General features: G+C 30.9%; 1 protein-coding gene across 1 annotated transcript; it reads left to right on the top strand.

Annotated features, from left to right (window-relative positions):
• Window positions 1-596: 596 nt before the first annotated feature.
• Window positions 597-9,635, top strand: LOC105621052. Its single transcript, XM_012202525.1, has 4 exons — window positions 597-687; window positions 1,787-1,981; window positions 7,643-7,848; window positions 9,133-9,635. The coding sequence occupies exons 1-4, from the start codon at window positions 597-599 to the stop codon at window positions 9,289-9,291; spliced, it is 651 nt and encodes a 216-aa protein (XP_012057915.1). The 3' UTR covers window positions 9,292-9,635.
• Window positions 9,636-15,538: the final 5,903 nt, after the last annotated feature.

Raw genomic sequence — 15,538 nt, 5'->3', positions numbered from 1 at the left:
TAGTTTTTTGGATCGTGTCTTTGGAATAATAATTGTGATAATTTTCACTCACGTTGTGTTAAGCGTATATATATATATGCACGATTGCACTCTCAGGCACGTTTCAATGCGGATGTAACGCGCGTTGTATGAAATGTTGCGGCATCGTGTTGATTAATGACCGCATTTATTTATAAGTGATAGAATTTGAAACATATTTAGAAATTCTAATGTAAGGCAATGTATTCCTACGTAATACAATCCTACGTAAATAATCTTTCCAATTACATTGCGATAATAAAAATCAAATATTCTTTACTTTGACGGTAATGTAAACCAAAATAATAAAATATATAGATGATATAGATGAATAATAAAATATATAGATGAAAACACTTTATGAAATTTTAATTCATGATAATAACAAATTTTACGAGATAAATAAAGTTCACAGAATAACTTGGGAACTTTTTAATATCCAATATACGGGGAATTCTAAATGACTTATGTTATTAAATTCATTAATAAATCATCCAAAAATTCGACGCTGACGTATCTTGCATAATTTCTATGAATTTCAAATGAACGTTCTCTTCTTCTGTTCAAGGTCCGGGAATATGAGGGCCATTTATTTGCTCCTCCTTGGCGTTGTTGCCGTGAATGCCCAGCGTCGTTTAGCCTTACCTGATCCGCGAAGTTGCGCGAACCGTAAGTATTTCCAATGACATTTCATAATCACTTTAACTTAGCGGCTGCACAGTTAATTAAATGGAAAATTGCTGGAAATCGTATAATCAAAAAAAAAAATAAATAAATAAAGAAAACAAAGAAAGAAAAAGAGAACGATTGCAAGATGCTCTTCATTCATAAATATGTTATATGTCATAACTCGCTTTACGTGAACTGGCTCACGTTAGCTATCAAATGATTGCGCAAAGGATTTGCACTATTTATGTTCTTCTATAATTAAATGTGACTTTGCGATTCTGAAATTGCTCGTTGAAATGTTTCTATGAACACGTATAATATGTCTTTAAAGAAAAATAGATGAAATATATTATACTGCTGTGGAAAGTTTATATTAAATTTAACACATTTCACGAATCTGATCAAACGGTCCACTCAAGTTTGTGTGTTTATTTAACGTAAGATGAACATATGAGAAGATAACATAAATACTATTTAAAAAAATAAACACAAGTAAGGTAATACTGATAATTGTAAACAAACTGTATCAGTATTACCTTATTTGTGAAACAAATCGTGAAAGCATATGACTTTTCCAACAAAATTAACATTTATAATAAATAAAAATTTTAAATTATAAGACATATTTTATTCATTTTATTCATTTTAGAATTTAACACATTATTTTTATATTATTTGTCCATTTACAAATAAATTATGTTATTTTAATAATAAAAAATGTTAAATATCAATTAACAGAAATCATTTAAATAATATAATCGCATTATGTTATATTAAATTAATTTAAATTAACACTCGAATGTGTTAAAAATTCAACACAAAATTTTAATAACGACTTGAGTAGACCGTTTATACGAAATGTTTTTTTACTGTAACTTCACTTTCACATACATATTAAACGAAAGATTTTTGTATCCTTTTACATTATAAATATAATATTTTATATCTTTTTATATCTTTTTATTTTATATTTTCTTATTTTATATTATAATGCATAGATTTCTATGAATTAATGGCAAGGATGTCATCCAGTAAAATCATTTATAACAGATACAATCGTGATTAATGATCGTATTAATTATTCATTAATGTATTCCAGGCGTCCGTCACTCGACGTACAGAGATGGTAGGGGAGTTGTACACTCGTACTTCTTCAGCTGGGAACATCTACCAACTAGGAATCTCGAAGTGGACTGGCTGGATGCTCGCAACATCTGCCGTCGTCATTGTATGGACGCCGTGTCCCTGGAGACTCCTCAGGAGAATGAATTCGTCAAGCAGAGACTAGCAAGAGGTGAGCGATGATAGGTTCAAAATCTACTGATTTTTCATTACAATTTTGATTCCTAAAGATTTGTAGTCTTACATAATCCTCTCTTCACGAATAAAATTTCTGCTTAAGAAAAGACCGATTTGTGAACTGTTAGTTTCAACAATTGAAGGCTTGATAAACGGTAAATTTAATCGTTGATATATTTGAGTGATGCAATGTAATAGGTAGCTAATTACTGTCGCAGCAAGCTTTAATAATAAATCCCCCTGATGACTTTTAATTTTTTTCCTAAAATTAAATAAATAATGAATCAAAATGCGACTGGTTTTTATAAAGCAATTGAAAAACATGATCCTGCGAATTAATTTTAACTTATGTGAAAAGAATTAATGAATGTCTTATAATTTAATTTACTAAAACTACTGACAAATTTTGTATCATATTAATCGTCGATCATAATCACATTTAGAGTATACAGAATTTAATTTAAAAATAAGAAATGACTGTTTTATGATAAAATCAAGTTGAAAATTAAATTTAATTCGTCGACGATCATTTTAAATTAGAGAGGGAACTTAATATTGTGATTAATATTGCTCGATTATTAATACTGTTGTAAAAGATAACTGTTTGATAATTATTCTGATCTATCTTCCCACATCCGCGTGATGACGATCTTCAAGAATAATCAGACAGCCGATAACTCGTAAAGATTAAAGAAAAATTAATTATACTCTCGACTCGGTTGAAGATTTCATAACCCGAAGTCAATGTTGTATTAATGAAATGTTTGTACATTCTTTTCGCGATTTCTATCCTGTAAAAATACAAAGCACACCATCACTGATTATGTCATCTTTAAAGGTTTCAATCTGTCATTCGTATAAATATGAAAACTATCGGAAAATTATCAGTATATTTCATGCAAAATCAATTACTTTTGTGATAATTTACTCTGCAAAAATTCAAATTATATATACCGTTACCGATATAATTTACTGATAAAGTCTACTAGTATGAGATAGAAATAATCTTTCCCATTTACAAATATGATGTAGTAATCAATATCTTCCGTTCGCAATTTTTTTTCGCAATTTTTTCGCAATTTTTCAAAGAATGTATTCAAGCGAACATCAAGTTCGCTTTGTTGTAATAAAACTCGCTAGTTATAATTTCATCATTCTTTTCAAAAACCGCGTTAGAAATTCGAGAGATGTTAGTGACATGGAATCTCTCATTAGCATTGCTAATTTTGCGTCTTATTCGCGAGGGAAATTTTCCGCGCTGTAATCTTTAGGCAATCCTGATGCGATTCTACAAAACCGTGCACGTGAGAAGTAAAAGCGGATCCTTTTCGGTCAATTTAAGATCTGATTACACAACATTGTCGCGCGATTAAGTCTCGCGCGATAGTTCGATTAGGCGCGTCTGCGAATTTGGTGATGCAATGATAGTGACTACTCGTCATTTCTCTTCGTCATTTCTCTACGACCTCTGATCCTGTCGAGGAAAACTGCTCGGCGAGGAATTCAAGTTGCAACTTAGATTCGCGGGTGCTAGATGCTCACGTGTACCCCTATACTCTGCGAAGCGGGTCACTTTCACTTGACCGTTGATGCCCCGTTCAGAAGAAGGAACTAACGTGAAAGGGACTTTATGTAGGTATCTGCAATTTAACGATTTGTCTTTCGAGACTGAATACTCGCGAATCATCAACGAGATGCTTGTTACTACTAAAGCGATTATTATTCTCAACGTCAGTTTGAAACAATGTTGAAATATATAATATGGAAAGCTCTGATTTTTTCTATCGATATCACATGTCAACTTTAATAATCTAAATATTAAAAATTACTAATTCTTGTAATTGCAATTATTTTAAAACTAAAATTTTATTCAAAACATTATATATTCTTTGTTTAAATATTTTTGTTTAAATATTTTAAATATTTTATTTTGTTTTAATAATATAGCTTTCATAATTCTTAACTAAAGTTCTATACGCGTTTTTCTCGATTGCTTCTTTTTCTCTGTAACTATATATCAAGAAATGAATTCTAATTAATTTCTTATTTAATTAGTAATTCTTATATCTTCTTATATATTTTATACATTCCTTAAATTCTCCTTTTAAATAAGTATCATATAAGTATCATATTAATTATTCATATAAATTCATATAGGTTTTTTTTTGGGAGCAATATATGTAACATAAAAGTGATGTAAAGAAAGGAATGGTAAAATAACTGTTAATAAATTAACCATTAAATTAATTTAGATTATTAATCAAAACAATAATTAGTAACATGAACGGATTCCCAACGGATACCCGAAATGCGGATGCACTTGTTTAATTATCTAATAAATCAAAAGTTGATTCTGCATTCCAGAAAACCACAAATAATTTATCAAGATACAATAAGGAAATGTTAAGCGAAGTGTAATTCGTGATGTCTAATAGGATAAAACACAGGTTTGATACTTTCAAAAAGTTCTCTATCGCTGCGTTTTATCTCAACTAATTCGCGCGAAACTCTGCGGGCTCAGATATGCGCAAACTTTGAATTTGTTATAAATAATAATTCATATTCAAAAGATATTTATGTGTGTACACAAGATGCAAATTTATAAGATTTGATGAGCAGAATTATTTCAAAAAGATTTTACGTATAAAATTATATGTAAACTATAAAGCTCAATCTGTATCACAAATCAATTATCACATATTATTAAATGGATTACAGATACATGAATCTGTATTTTTTCTTAATGATAATATCAAGTTGGATATGACATTTTATATGAGGTTGTTAGACTTATTATTCGGATAATAAGACATTATTTGATTAAGACATCCGGTCTTATTAAGAAAATGATAGCTATTTATCTGCGTTTTCTCGATTCTCATTTAAATTTTACTGTCACATTTCGAATAATTTTATAATTAAAGAATGGTTCTTATTGCGGTCAGAGTGATGCGGACGTCCGGATGAAGATAATTAATGCATCCGCAAGCTATCATTTAGAGATTGTAAGGTCAACCTTATGATTTAGCTTACACCCTTATTATCCACAATGAGAAATTTAATTATTTCTTCCACGAGTCAATTTCTAAATAATATACAGTAACGTTTTAAAAATATATTTACATGTTGGACGTTTTGAACATATTAGAAACATCCAGATTAGATCCATGATGGATATTTTAAAAACGTTTTAAAAACATTTAGTATTATCATTTTAAACTTTTTAAAAACGTCCATTTTAGATCGCAATGGACTAAATTAATATATTAAACAAGTTTTAGATCACAATCAAGACAAAATGATTCTTCTATGAGCATTATTATTGATTAATATCTTATTCCAGAATACATCATAAAATTATGATAAAAAAAGAAAACGTTTTTCTGCATTCGGAAATTAATTTCATAGCGCTTCGAAATATAGCGATCACCCATCCGGTTACAATACTGCCATCCACTATCTTTGACTTCTTTAAAATCTTCGTGGAAACCGCTACTTCGATGATCAACGAACACCTGTATAAGCATAGATATATAGTTATCGTACATCTGTTCAATATGGTAATTTTGGTAGATCAAATTTGTGCAGTTCAACTGAACATCCAGTCAGTTACTGTCTAATATTTAATCTTAATGTTATAACAACTTATTTTAGGTTAGAAAATCATACACTGTAGTTTCACAGTACTAGTTATTACATACATGTATGTCTTCGTCTTTGACTAGAGATCTCCACAGTCTCTTTCTCCTGTCGATAATAATACGCCGTATTGATACGGTACGGGTTATGTATCATGATGTACCTAAACAATGTATAATACAGGTACAGTATTAATACGCTGTACTATAATATCATGTACACTTTTTTATGCTGCTATCGTACAGTTACGACTCATATATATTTGTAACAATGTATTTGTAACAATATAACAATACATATAATAACAATGTATTTGTAACAATATAAATATATAAATTTTTATGAACAAATTGAATTATTTAAAATGCAAAATACTGTCAATTTTAGTATTTGAATTACAAAATATAACATATTTTCAACTTTTTGATTTGAAATATTAATTATTTAAAATCGAAAGACTAAAAATAATTTGTTCTTTAAATTCAAAGACTAATTAATATAGAGTAACTTCGGGAAATACGTCGTGCTGAAAGAAAAGTCAGAAAAAAATAAAAAGAGCGGTAATTTTCCGGCTACTTTATTACATGCCTTTATGTTATATTATTGTGTTACAGTATGTGTTATGATTTCAGTTTCTATTACTGTCAATATTATTAATGAAATTATTTGAGTTGAATCGATTTGCTAGCCCCAGTCTCTTCTATTTTTCACATAAGTACATGGGCTGAAAAGTCCTGGGATTTTTAATGAAAACAAGCGTTTTTTGGGCAAAGTTATATTTATTCCTCAACATAGTTGTCTTCGGGCGATACACTTGGTATAGCGATTTTCCAACATTTCGATGCCCTTTCTGTAGTACGAAACGTTCAAGCCTTCGAAATATGCCTCGGTTTCCGCGATGACTTCCTCATTCGATGTGAATCTCTTTCCCTGGAGCCACCGCTTGAGGTTTGGGAACAGATAATAGTCGCTGGGGGCCAAGTCTGGAGAATACGGTGGGTGAGCAATCAATTCGAATCGTAATTGGTCCAATTTGGCCATCGCTTTCAAGGACATGTGTGACGTTATCGTGATGATACAGAACAAAAGGCGAAAGTAGCGCCACTTAAACGACTGTAGCTTGTAAACGAATGAACGAAATGTCATGAAACTTCATACATAAACTAGTGACAGATGAACCTCTCAAAATGAATCATGTTCATTTTCTAGTGGCGCCACCTATTGAAAATCCCGGGACTTTTCAGCCCATGTAGTATATTATCATTTTTATAATTGTGCACTTTTTTACTGTTTATAAAGTTTAAACTCATTTATTAGATAATTAGATTATTGATCTCCATCTAATTTCACTTTGCCAAAATATATTTTTTAAACTCATCAAAATCATAGTAAGTTTTTCTTAAAATACGTTCAATTACTTTTGAAATCCTGGAAAAATCTCTCTAACAATTTTCTCCTTGAAACTGCAAATTTTCTGCTGCAGAAAACTCATTCTTTTCACAAATTACAATGTTTTTCTTTCTCTTTTTCCCTGAATATTTCGAATATTTTCAATTTTTCGATTTTCATACTCATTTATTTTTCTTTCTAAATATTTGGTATATCGATTGAAAAAAAAATTGTTCAAATTCTGTGCATTATACACAAAGACATATGCGATTGAAAACGTTGAGATAACACATAATCCATGTGCTCCAAAATCTTGAATGTAGTGCGTTAGTTGAGGATTAAGTTTATCTTTAGGTGTTCATTAACCAAAATAATTTGTAGAGCATCTGAAAATAAATTTAAGAAAGCCTTAAATAAGACCTAATTAAAATAATGGATACTTAAGTATCAAATATGGGTTTTTAAACATCGGATCAATATAGTTTTGTATTAACACTTATATATATATATATATATATAGCATATTGATCAGCAAAATTCCTAATAGCCTCAATTTCTTCATTTTGAGTTGTTTAACATAAAAAACTATGCCAATAAGTTACGTTAATGAAGTTTTATTGTTTATCAGGAAACGTAAGATATATTTGGACATCGGGCCGTAAATGCAACTTCAACGGTTGCGATCGACCTGATCTTCAGCCCCAGAATATTAATGGGTGGTTCTGGTCTGGATCTGGTGCCAAGATTGGTCCAACGACACAACGTAATTCCGGAGATTGGAGCAACACAGGAGGATATGGTCAACCGCAACCAGATAACCGTGAAGCTGCACAGGTAGAGTTTATTTTTGTCAAGAAAACTTTACTTTGAAATATTTAGATAATAATGACTTTAATACAATGAGCGTGCAAACTCTCACACGTGTTTAGCAATTATGTTAAATGTAATTTTTAATTTTTTAATTTTTAATACGATTTAATTTTTAAATTTTAAAAAAGATTTTAAATAAATTCGAAAATATAAAGAAAGTCTCGTTGTAACTTCACTGAGCATGGTATCCGATTGCAACGTGTTTTCTATCGGCCAATGTACCCCGTGAAACTCTGATTTATATTCTCGTAAGGATTTATATTCTCGTTAGAGTGAAAGTGCTTTCGGCGTCTCCAGATTTATTGGCGCTGTCATATATGTGATGACCTTTAATAATTTTTAGCGTCTCGTTCTCGTGACTTCCCAATCATCAATTAGATATAAAAGTTACTTAAAATCATGTAATTTGTAAAGATCTTTCAAAATTTTATAAAAACATCTTGAGAAAAATTGAGATGATATATGCTTAGAATTTTAGAATTTTACAGTTTCTTTTTATTTTTTAATCTTACATAAAGGAAAATATAAATTTTAAAGTAAAAATTTTACTTAAATATTTATATATATTTCATTTATGAATACAAAGAATTATTCGTAATCATATAGGAAATTATATTTTTGTTTCAAAATTGTGTAAATCATTATTAGTTTGTTAACAATCAAACAAAGTATTTTTTATGTAATGATGTCTTTTAATTAATATTCTGTGTAACATATATTGCACCAATGTTTGCAATATTGCTGAAATGATGCAATATTATTGAAATAATTTGTGGAATGTATCAAGTTCCAAAAAACACACGGAAAAAACGATTTTATTGAAGCATCTATTTTAGCAATACAAATACAGATCTGAAAACAATTACGTAGGAATCGTAGTAAGAGCAATACAAAAAGTTTTGACATTTTAGTACAAATTTGAACGTTCTACATAATTATTTTGATGATCTAAAATTTCCCAGCAAGAACCAGCCAGTATGTAACATAGTAATTATTTCATGCTTTAATGTAATCAAACAACAAAGATGTAATGAATTGATAGAAACTTCTTCTCTCCGAAAAAAATTCCATGATACGTTCATGCAAATTTATATCTAGCTAAATTTTGAGGTACTTTAGTAAAATTGATTTTTCCAAAAATTTTGAAACAAAGGCTTAATACTGTAGAAATACATTATTTCAACTTCAGTGTCTTCTTTTCGAAGAAACTTTAAATTTCAGGTCTTATTTAATTTTGTTTATTTGTAGGGTAACGACGAATCCTGCCTGTCCATCTTGAACAATTTCTACAATGATGGCATTAAGTGGCACGATGTGGCCTGCCATCATGTAAAGCCCTTCGTGTGCGAGGACAGCGATGAGCTTCTCAACTTTGTCGCATCTCGAAATCCAGGAATCCGTCTATAAAAGGATCTAATGAACGGACTCGGGCGAGCGGACCACAAAGTACGATACACAAAAGTACATCAAAAGTACGATAATTTTGAACACGACGATATTTCACGCGTATCGGGTATTTTCCCTCTTCGTCGTACGTTTATTATTTATAATTTACACTAACCGATACTATCTCTCTTTAACGGGCCGCGATTGTAGTGCTACGCAATTCACGTAAAAAAATTGATTGGTAGCTCGAAGTAGGCGGTAAATGCATTTTTAGTGTTATATATGCGTAAATTTTTTGTAATTTTCTTTTGCATCTCTTTCGTACGTGAATAAATGCATTTTCTCATTTGTATATTTAAGATTTTGTTATTTCTTTTACTTATTCCTATGTTCCTTTTTTTTCGTTTTGATATCTGATATTCGAATTAGAGGATTTTTAGTGTATAATACAAACTTACCTTTTTAAAAAAAGATAAAAAAGGCGCTAAGAATGTACATGCTTCTCGAATTAAATTAAATTAAGTGTCCAACCCATTTAATAGTAGTTTTAATTCTTCTTCAAGGATATTCTTATTGAAGATCTTCTTATTCTAATCCAAACAACCCAGTAAACGAGAATGGATTGAAATTATTTGAAATAGATTCAGATTTTCAGAAATATTGATTTATGAATGTTAAAATGAATACTTTTTAATTCTGAATGCATTTTTATTCATTTACAGTTGCATAGTGCATATCTCTATTTTCAATTTAAAAATAATATTAACTCTTTCTGAGCACACAAACACAATTATAAATACTATTCAATTCGAAATTTTGAATAGGAAATGCAGTTTTTCGAATCGAATTGCATTCAATTGAATTCAATTGAATCCAATTAAATCCAAAAAAATATTCACTATTTAAAATACTCGTTTGCTGGGAGCTTTTTCTTCGGAAATAAGCTGCGCCCTAAGCATTTTCTCCTTCTTCATAAGCATTATTCGATTAAAAGTACTAATGCATATTAAAGCCATAATACATTGATTTAATTTGAGTATAAAAATAAAAATATTTCGAATTATGAAATACATATTTTACCAACAGTACAATAAAATTTATAAAATGTATTAAGTATTTCACGATTTAATCGATTCTATCTTCTTATTTATAAACATATTTACGTTTTGTATATGTATGGCGATTTTAATGCGCATCAGTGCACACTGAATGCGTCCAATCGAATTCGTTATTATTAGTTTTATTATTAGTTTTATCTTTGTCCATTTATTGCAAATTGCTTAATCACGATTTTAGTTAATCAATAATGTTTTTATAATTTTAACTTTATTCATAATACGATATTAGAAGGTTTGCATATACTATATTATGACATGCCTTCAATATGTTACTAAAATCCTTTCCTTTGGAAAGGGAGTCTTGAGATCCATTTATAAAACAAGGTCTTGAAGAATCGAGGAATCCTTCATAAAGGCTTTCTCCATCTCTAAAATAAGGAAGAATTATGAATACGGGTGTTAGATTTTCCTTCCTTCTGAGCAGGACTCCTCTTCAGTTTCCTCGGAAAGAAACTAAATTTTTAATATTTTTGCGAGACTCTAGATCATGTGATACATTGCATATTGTTTCGACTTTCGTACGATCTTGATGTCGAAATATGTTTTTGTGTATTTCCGCGTACGAATGTTGAGAATAAGTAACGACTTATGATGAATAACTAACGACTTATCGTTATCTTGTTCCGCATGCACCGCTGTTTCTATACTGACGACTAATAGCGTATCAGTAATCGATGTGGATCCGCGAGTTCCGCAACTCGCGTGCGTAATTACACAGTTTGAGCACGGAGAGCTATGAGTGCGGACGCGAGGCAATCCTATTGTATCGTCGAGAACCGGCAAAATAAATAAATTGTCTGTGTTACTGTGTTGGGAGATCGGAGGCTCTTGAGCCGGTAACAGCTATTGAATAATTGAAATAATTATCGATGCGACAGATCTAGATTAAAAACTATCGAAAAGACCGATGTGACGAACTAAATTTGGTGGTCTTATTGATTATGAAGGCTACACTTCTTTTTTAAGAAAACTCATAATTTCCCTTGAGAAAATGAAGCTATATAATAAGATTCCTTATTTGGTCAAGGAAAGTTTAGTGACATGAGGAACAAGGAATCCTCATTTCTCAAGCAAAGACTATGAATACGGGTATTAATGTTGGAATCCAGAATGTTCGTACTTCTTCGTTTCCTTGAGGTATGAACGATATCAGAATTAATAATCATCGGAAGCGGTTGGTTAGAAACTTTTAGATAGCGTCACAGGCAATCGATGTCTCATTGGTTGATTTGAAAGACATAGCCGTTTCTTGGAGATTCAAATTGTTAACAATAATGTTATTTAAATTTCTATTATAATATTGATCATATCGAAAGTAGAATGAGAAGAGGAGGAAATGCTGGGAGTACTAGAGGAAAGAAAAAAAACGAGGGAACATAATCGAACTTTATCGATCCCTCTCCGCATGGAGATAATTCTCGGACAAAAAAATCGTATTACCGTAATACGCATAAAACTAAAATTCACACGTATTATATATAAAACTAAGAAAGCAACTACTTAAGATTGTAGAAATGCGCAACGAAAGCGGGGAGAAATAACTCTTCGCCTAAAACACGCACGCCACGAAATACACTCGCTATTATACCGCCGAATTCTATTCTTTTCGAATGTCTTTTTCGTTGTAAGTGGGACTCATTTTAATTAATAAAAGTTAAAATATCACAAATTCTAATTGTTACTTTTCCAAAATTATAAATTGATTATCATCTGAATAATTTTCTTTGTTAGATTTAAATTAGTTATTCAACGGTTTTAATATGCACTAGTGCAATCGAATTCGCTATAAATTACTTTCATCAACCAGTACTTTATTGTATTTATTAAAGAAATTGAGTATTAAAAATTTTACTATTCTATGTATTTTATTATTCTATGTGTTTTATTAGATGTACAAATTAATTCTCGGCCTTTTTTTGCCCAACTTTGACATTTATTTATAAAAATATGAATATAAACTCAATCTTCAAAATAATCTCCCTCGCTGTTTATACATTTTTTTTCCTCAGGCAATTGTCGGATTTCAGATCGGAAAAATGATAGTGGCTTTGAATTAATGAATTTATGGAGGCTTTTTTCGATCTTTTCAACTGATTTGAATCGAGAATCAGTTAGGTGATGTTGTAGGGCTCGAAATAGATGATAATCCGAAGAGGCTAAGTATGGAGAATACGCCGCATGAGGGAGAATAAGCCTAAATCGGAGATAGTTTCCAGAATGTTTTTTGCTGTATGAGACCGAGCATTATCCTGCAGCAGTATCACCTTTCTTCTTCCACTGCCAATAAATGGCCTTTTTTTCTTCAAGAGCGTCATTTATACAAATTAATTGCTGTTAATAAAGTTCAGCAGTCACGGTCTGATCTTCTTCGAAGCAATTCATAGAGGATCACGCCCTTCTGATTCCATCAAAAGCATAACAATACCCACATATGGATGTTCGGTTTTGCGGCTTGTTGACGGCTTACTTGGATGGACCCATGATTTTCTCCTCTTAGGATTATCATATAATATCCACTTTTTATTGCAAATAACAATTTTGTGCAAAAAGTCTTTTTTCTTGAACTTAGAAACCAAGGAGAAAGCAGTATCGTGACGTCTGTTTTTGTTTTTAGGAGTGAGCTTATGAGGGACATCCTTTCCAGCTGTTTTAGGCGATAGGAAACGTCTTATTGTGTTATTCCAAGCGCAAGTTCCGATTGGATTTGGCAAGAATTCTCCAAAATGTTCTCCAATTCCTCGTCTTCTACTTTTTTTGGTTGACCAGGGCGTTCGCGATTCTCAAGGTCGAAATTTCCCTCTCAAACTGTTAGAATCATTTTTTACACGTGCTGTACGATACAGTTTTCTCGCCCAAAGCCGAAAAAATCATTTCTTTCGTCTCAATAATATTTTTTTTAAGTTGAAAGACAGTGCCTTAAATGTTGGTTTTCAAACGACGTTGTGTTTACTGCTGATATTTCAGGTTATGTTCACAAGAAGATTAAGTATTGTATCTCATTTTAAAATTAAAAGATAGCGCTTCAAAATAAAGGGAGCGGAGAAAATTCAACTTAAATGATTCTGAAGAGTTGCTGAAAGATAGGAGCCGAGAATTAATTTGTACATCTAATATTTATGTCGTAAATGAGGCGATCATAACTTTGGCTCGTCAAAATAAACGTGATTTCCGAAAGTGAGAAATACGAGAAAAATAATAAAAAATTCTCCATCTCTCCATTTGTAAGCTGAAGCAACTTTATTTCCTTCTCCCTTATGGGGCGAAGCACTTTTCCACGCGATCAAACAAGATTTATCCCATTTTCCTCCCTGCCTAGGAGCGCATGACTTTCCATGTGAAGCAAGATCCATCTTACCTCTCCTTGCCTAGGGGTAAAGCTACATGAGAGAAGCGGGATCTACCCATAGACTTATAAAATAAACGGAGCGTTTATACAAGAGAAACTGAAGACAACATTGAAGGACAACTCTACTTCAGACGTAGTTGTTTTTCTCTTTTACAGTGAGCGGTGGAGAGGCCAATCAGCTTGATCGTAAGGCCACAACTCTCGAACGTCTATCTTCGTCTCGTCTACTTCCTAGCTTGTCGCGGCGATCAATCAATTCACTATTAGAAAAGAAGATAACTACTTCGTGATTATTTCTTTTTCTTTCTACCAAGTCTTCAGCTTCTCTCGTATGAATGTTCCGTCTTATAAGTCTATGGATCTATCTTAGAAACTCTAAAAATAAGAGTCCGACCAATGACGTCTCCATTCTCATTGGTTAGTAAAAGACGGCGCAACCAATCGTTGTTGTTGAAAAGAGGATATTAAAAAGAGGCCGATTGTTATCCATAAAGGTGTAAATAAAAGGAAAAGCGTTTTTTTATAGATTTTGATTTTCTGAATATAATAATGTTAATAAAAAGTTCGGGATCGATAGGGAACATCTTAAAAATTCAGCGTGAACATAATATATTTGAACAAATTTCAATATTCTTTACTTTTCAAGATGTTCCCCACTTTTTAATTTTATCATATTCAGAAAGCCAAAATCTATAAAAATCGCTATTTCTTTTATTACACTTTTATGGGCAAAAATCGACCTTTTTTTAATATCCTCCTTTCTTTTCAAGGATAGCATAATTTGATATATGGTGAAACGAAAAATAAAGAAAAACTTTTACATTATTAATTAATAATTAAATTATTTTATTATAACGTATAAAATACATAAAGTGTAAGAACATAAAACAGTTATTTTGACTATAAAATATATCCGCAGTTATCAAATTATCATAGAATAGAATTATTAGAAATTCATTATTTTGCTACTAAAAATTTTTCGTCGCAAACGTTTTTTCGGACAATTATCCAATCAAATAATAAAAAATGTTACACCTTCTTCTATATACTATAAATTTTTGAGTTTACTAAAAAAAATCGCCTTTCAAAAATGTGTATTCAAAATTCCATGGTCCACATTGTAACCACTTTGTACGTCGATTAAGCTGGCACAACCATTTCTGCACAATGGACCGCAATTTATATCACATTTTTTGCTATTTTTTTGCTAATTGTTTGCTCCATTCGATTTTTTGCTCCAATCAATTCACTAAATCTAATGGCTGTATCAGCTTAATCGATTAAGCTTAAAACTAAAGTTAGTCTATGCGCATCAATTTTCTTTTCTATCTCCAGAGAATTTGCTCTTATATTTTTGATACTAAAATAATTGTTAGACAATATATTATCGACAAAAAAAAATTCAATTCTTTTACTAACTGTAAAATTTGAAAATTCAGTTTATATCAGTCGCTCACGCGTCTTGCTCTAAGCTTCCATTTCAGCTACATAGAATTATTTGCTCCTATCTTGGTATCAAAATAATCGTTAAATAACGTATTATGAATAAATGAATTTTTACAAATTTCCTCGATGTTACAATCATATTTACAACATATACAAAATATATCTGTAATCGCAAAATATCACTTCTATCTACTATCATCTTATCACTAGCATCTTAAATGTACTTAATCCTACTTAATTTACACCCATTAAGCATATATATCTGTTCGGATTTCCACTTCCGTCGCCTTCAGTTCACAAATAACATAATCTCTCTTTTACCACTTTGCCTTTGCAATCCCTTCTCTCTCTCTCTCTC

This window comes from Atta cephalotes (genome assembly GCF_000143395.1).
Source record: "Atta cephalotes unplaced genomic scaffold scaffold00032, whole genome shotgun sequence".
Taxonomy (NCBI): domain Eukaryota; kingdom Metazoa; phylum Arthropoda; class Insecta; order Hymenoptera; family Formicidae; genus Atta; species Atta cephalotes.
The sequence above is the reverse complement of the archived record's forward strand: the minus strand, read 5'-3'. Positions and strand labels throughout refer to the sequence as shown.

What these genes read in the sequence shown, in the direction of transcription:
- LOC105621052 (XM_012202525.1), top strand. Translation starts at nt 597, where the DNA reads ATGAGGGCCATTTATTTGCTCCTCCTTGGCGTTGTTGCCGTGAATGCC. An exon ending in TCCGCGAAGTTGCGCGAACC is followed by an intron (nt 688 to 1,786) that starts GTAAGTATTTCC and finishes AATGTATTCCAG; the next exon opens with GCGTCCGTCACTCGACGTAC. An exon ending in ATAACCGTGAAGCTGCACAG is followed by an intron (nt 7,849 to 9,132) that starts GTAGAGTTTATT and finishes GTTTATTTGTAG; the next exon opens with GGTAACGACGAATCCTGCCT.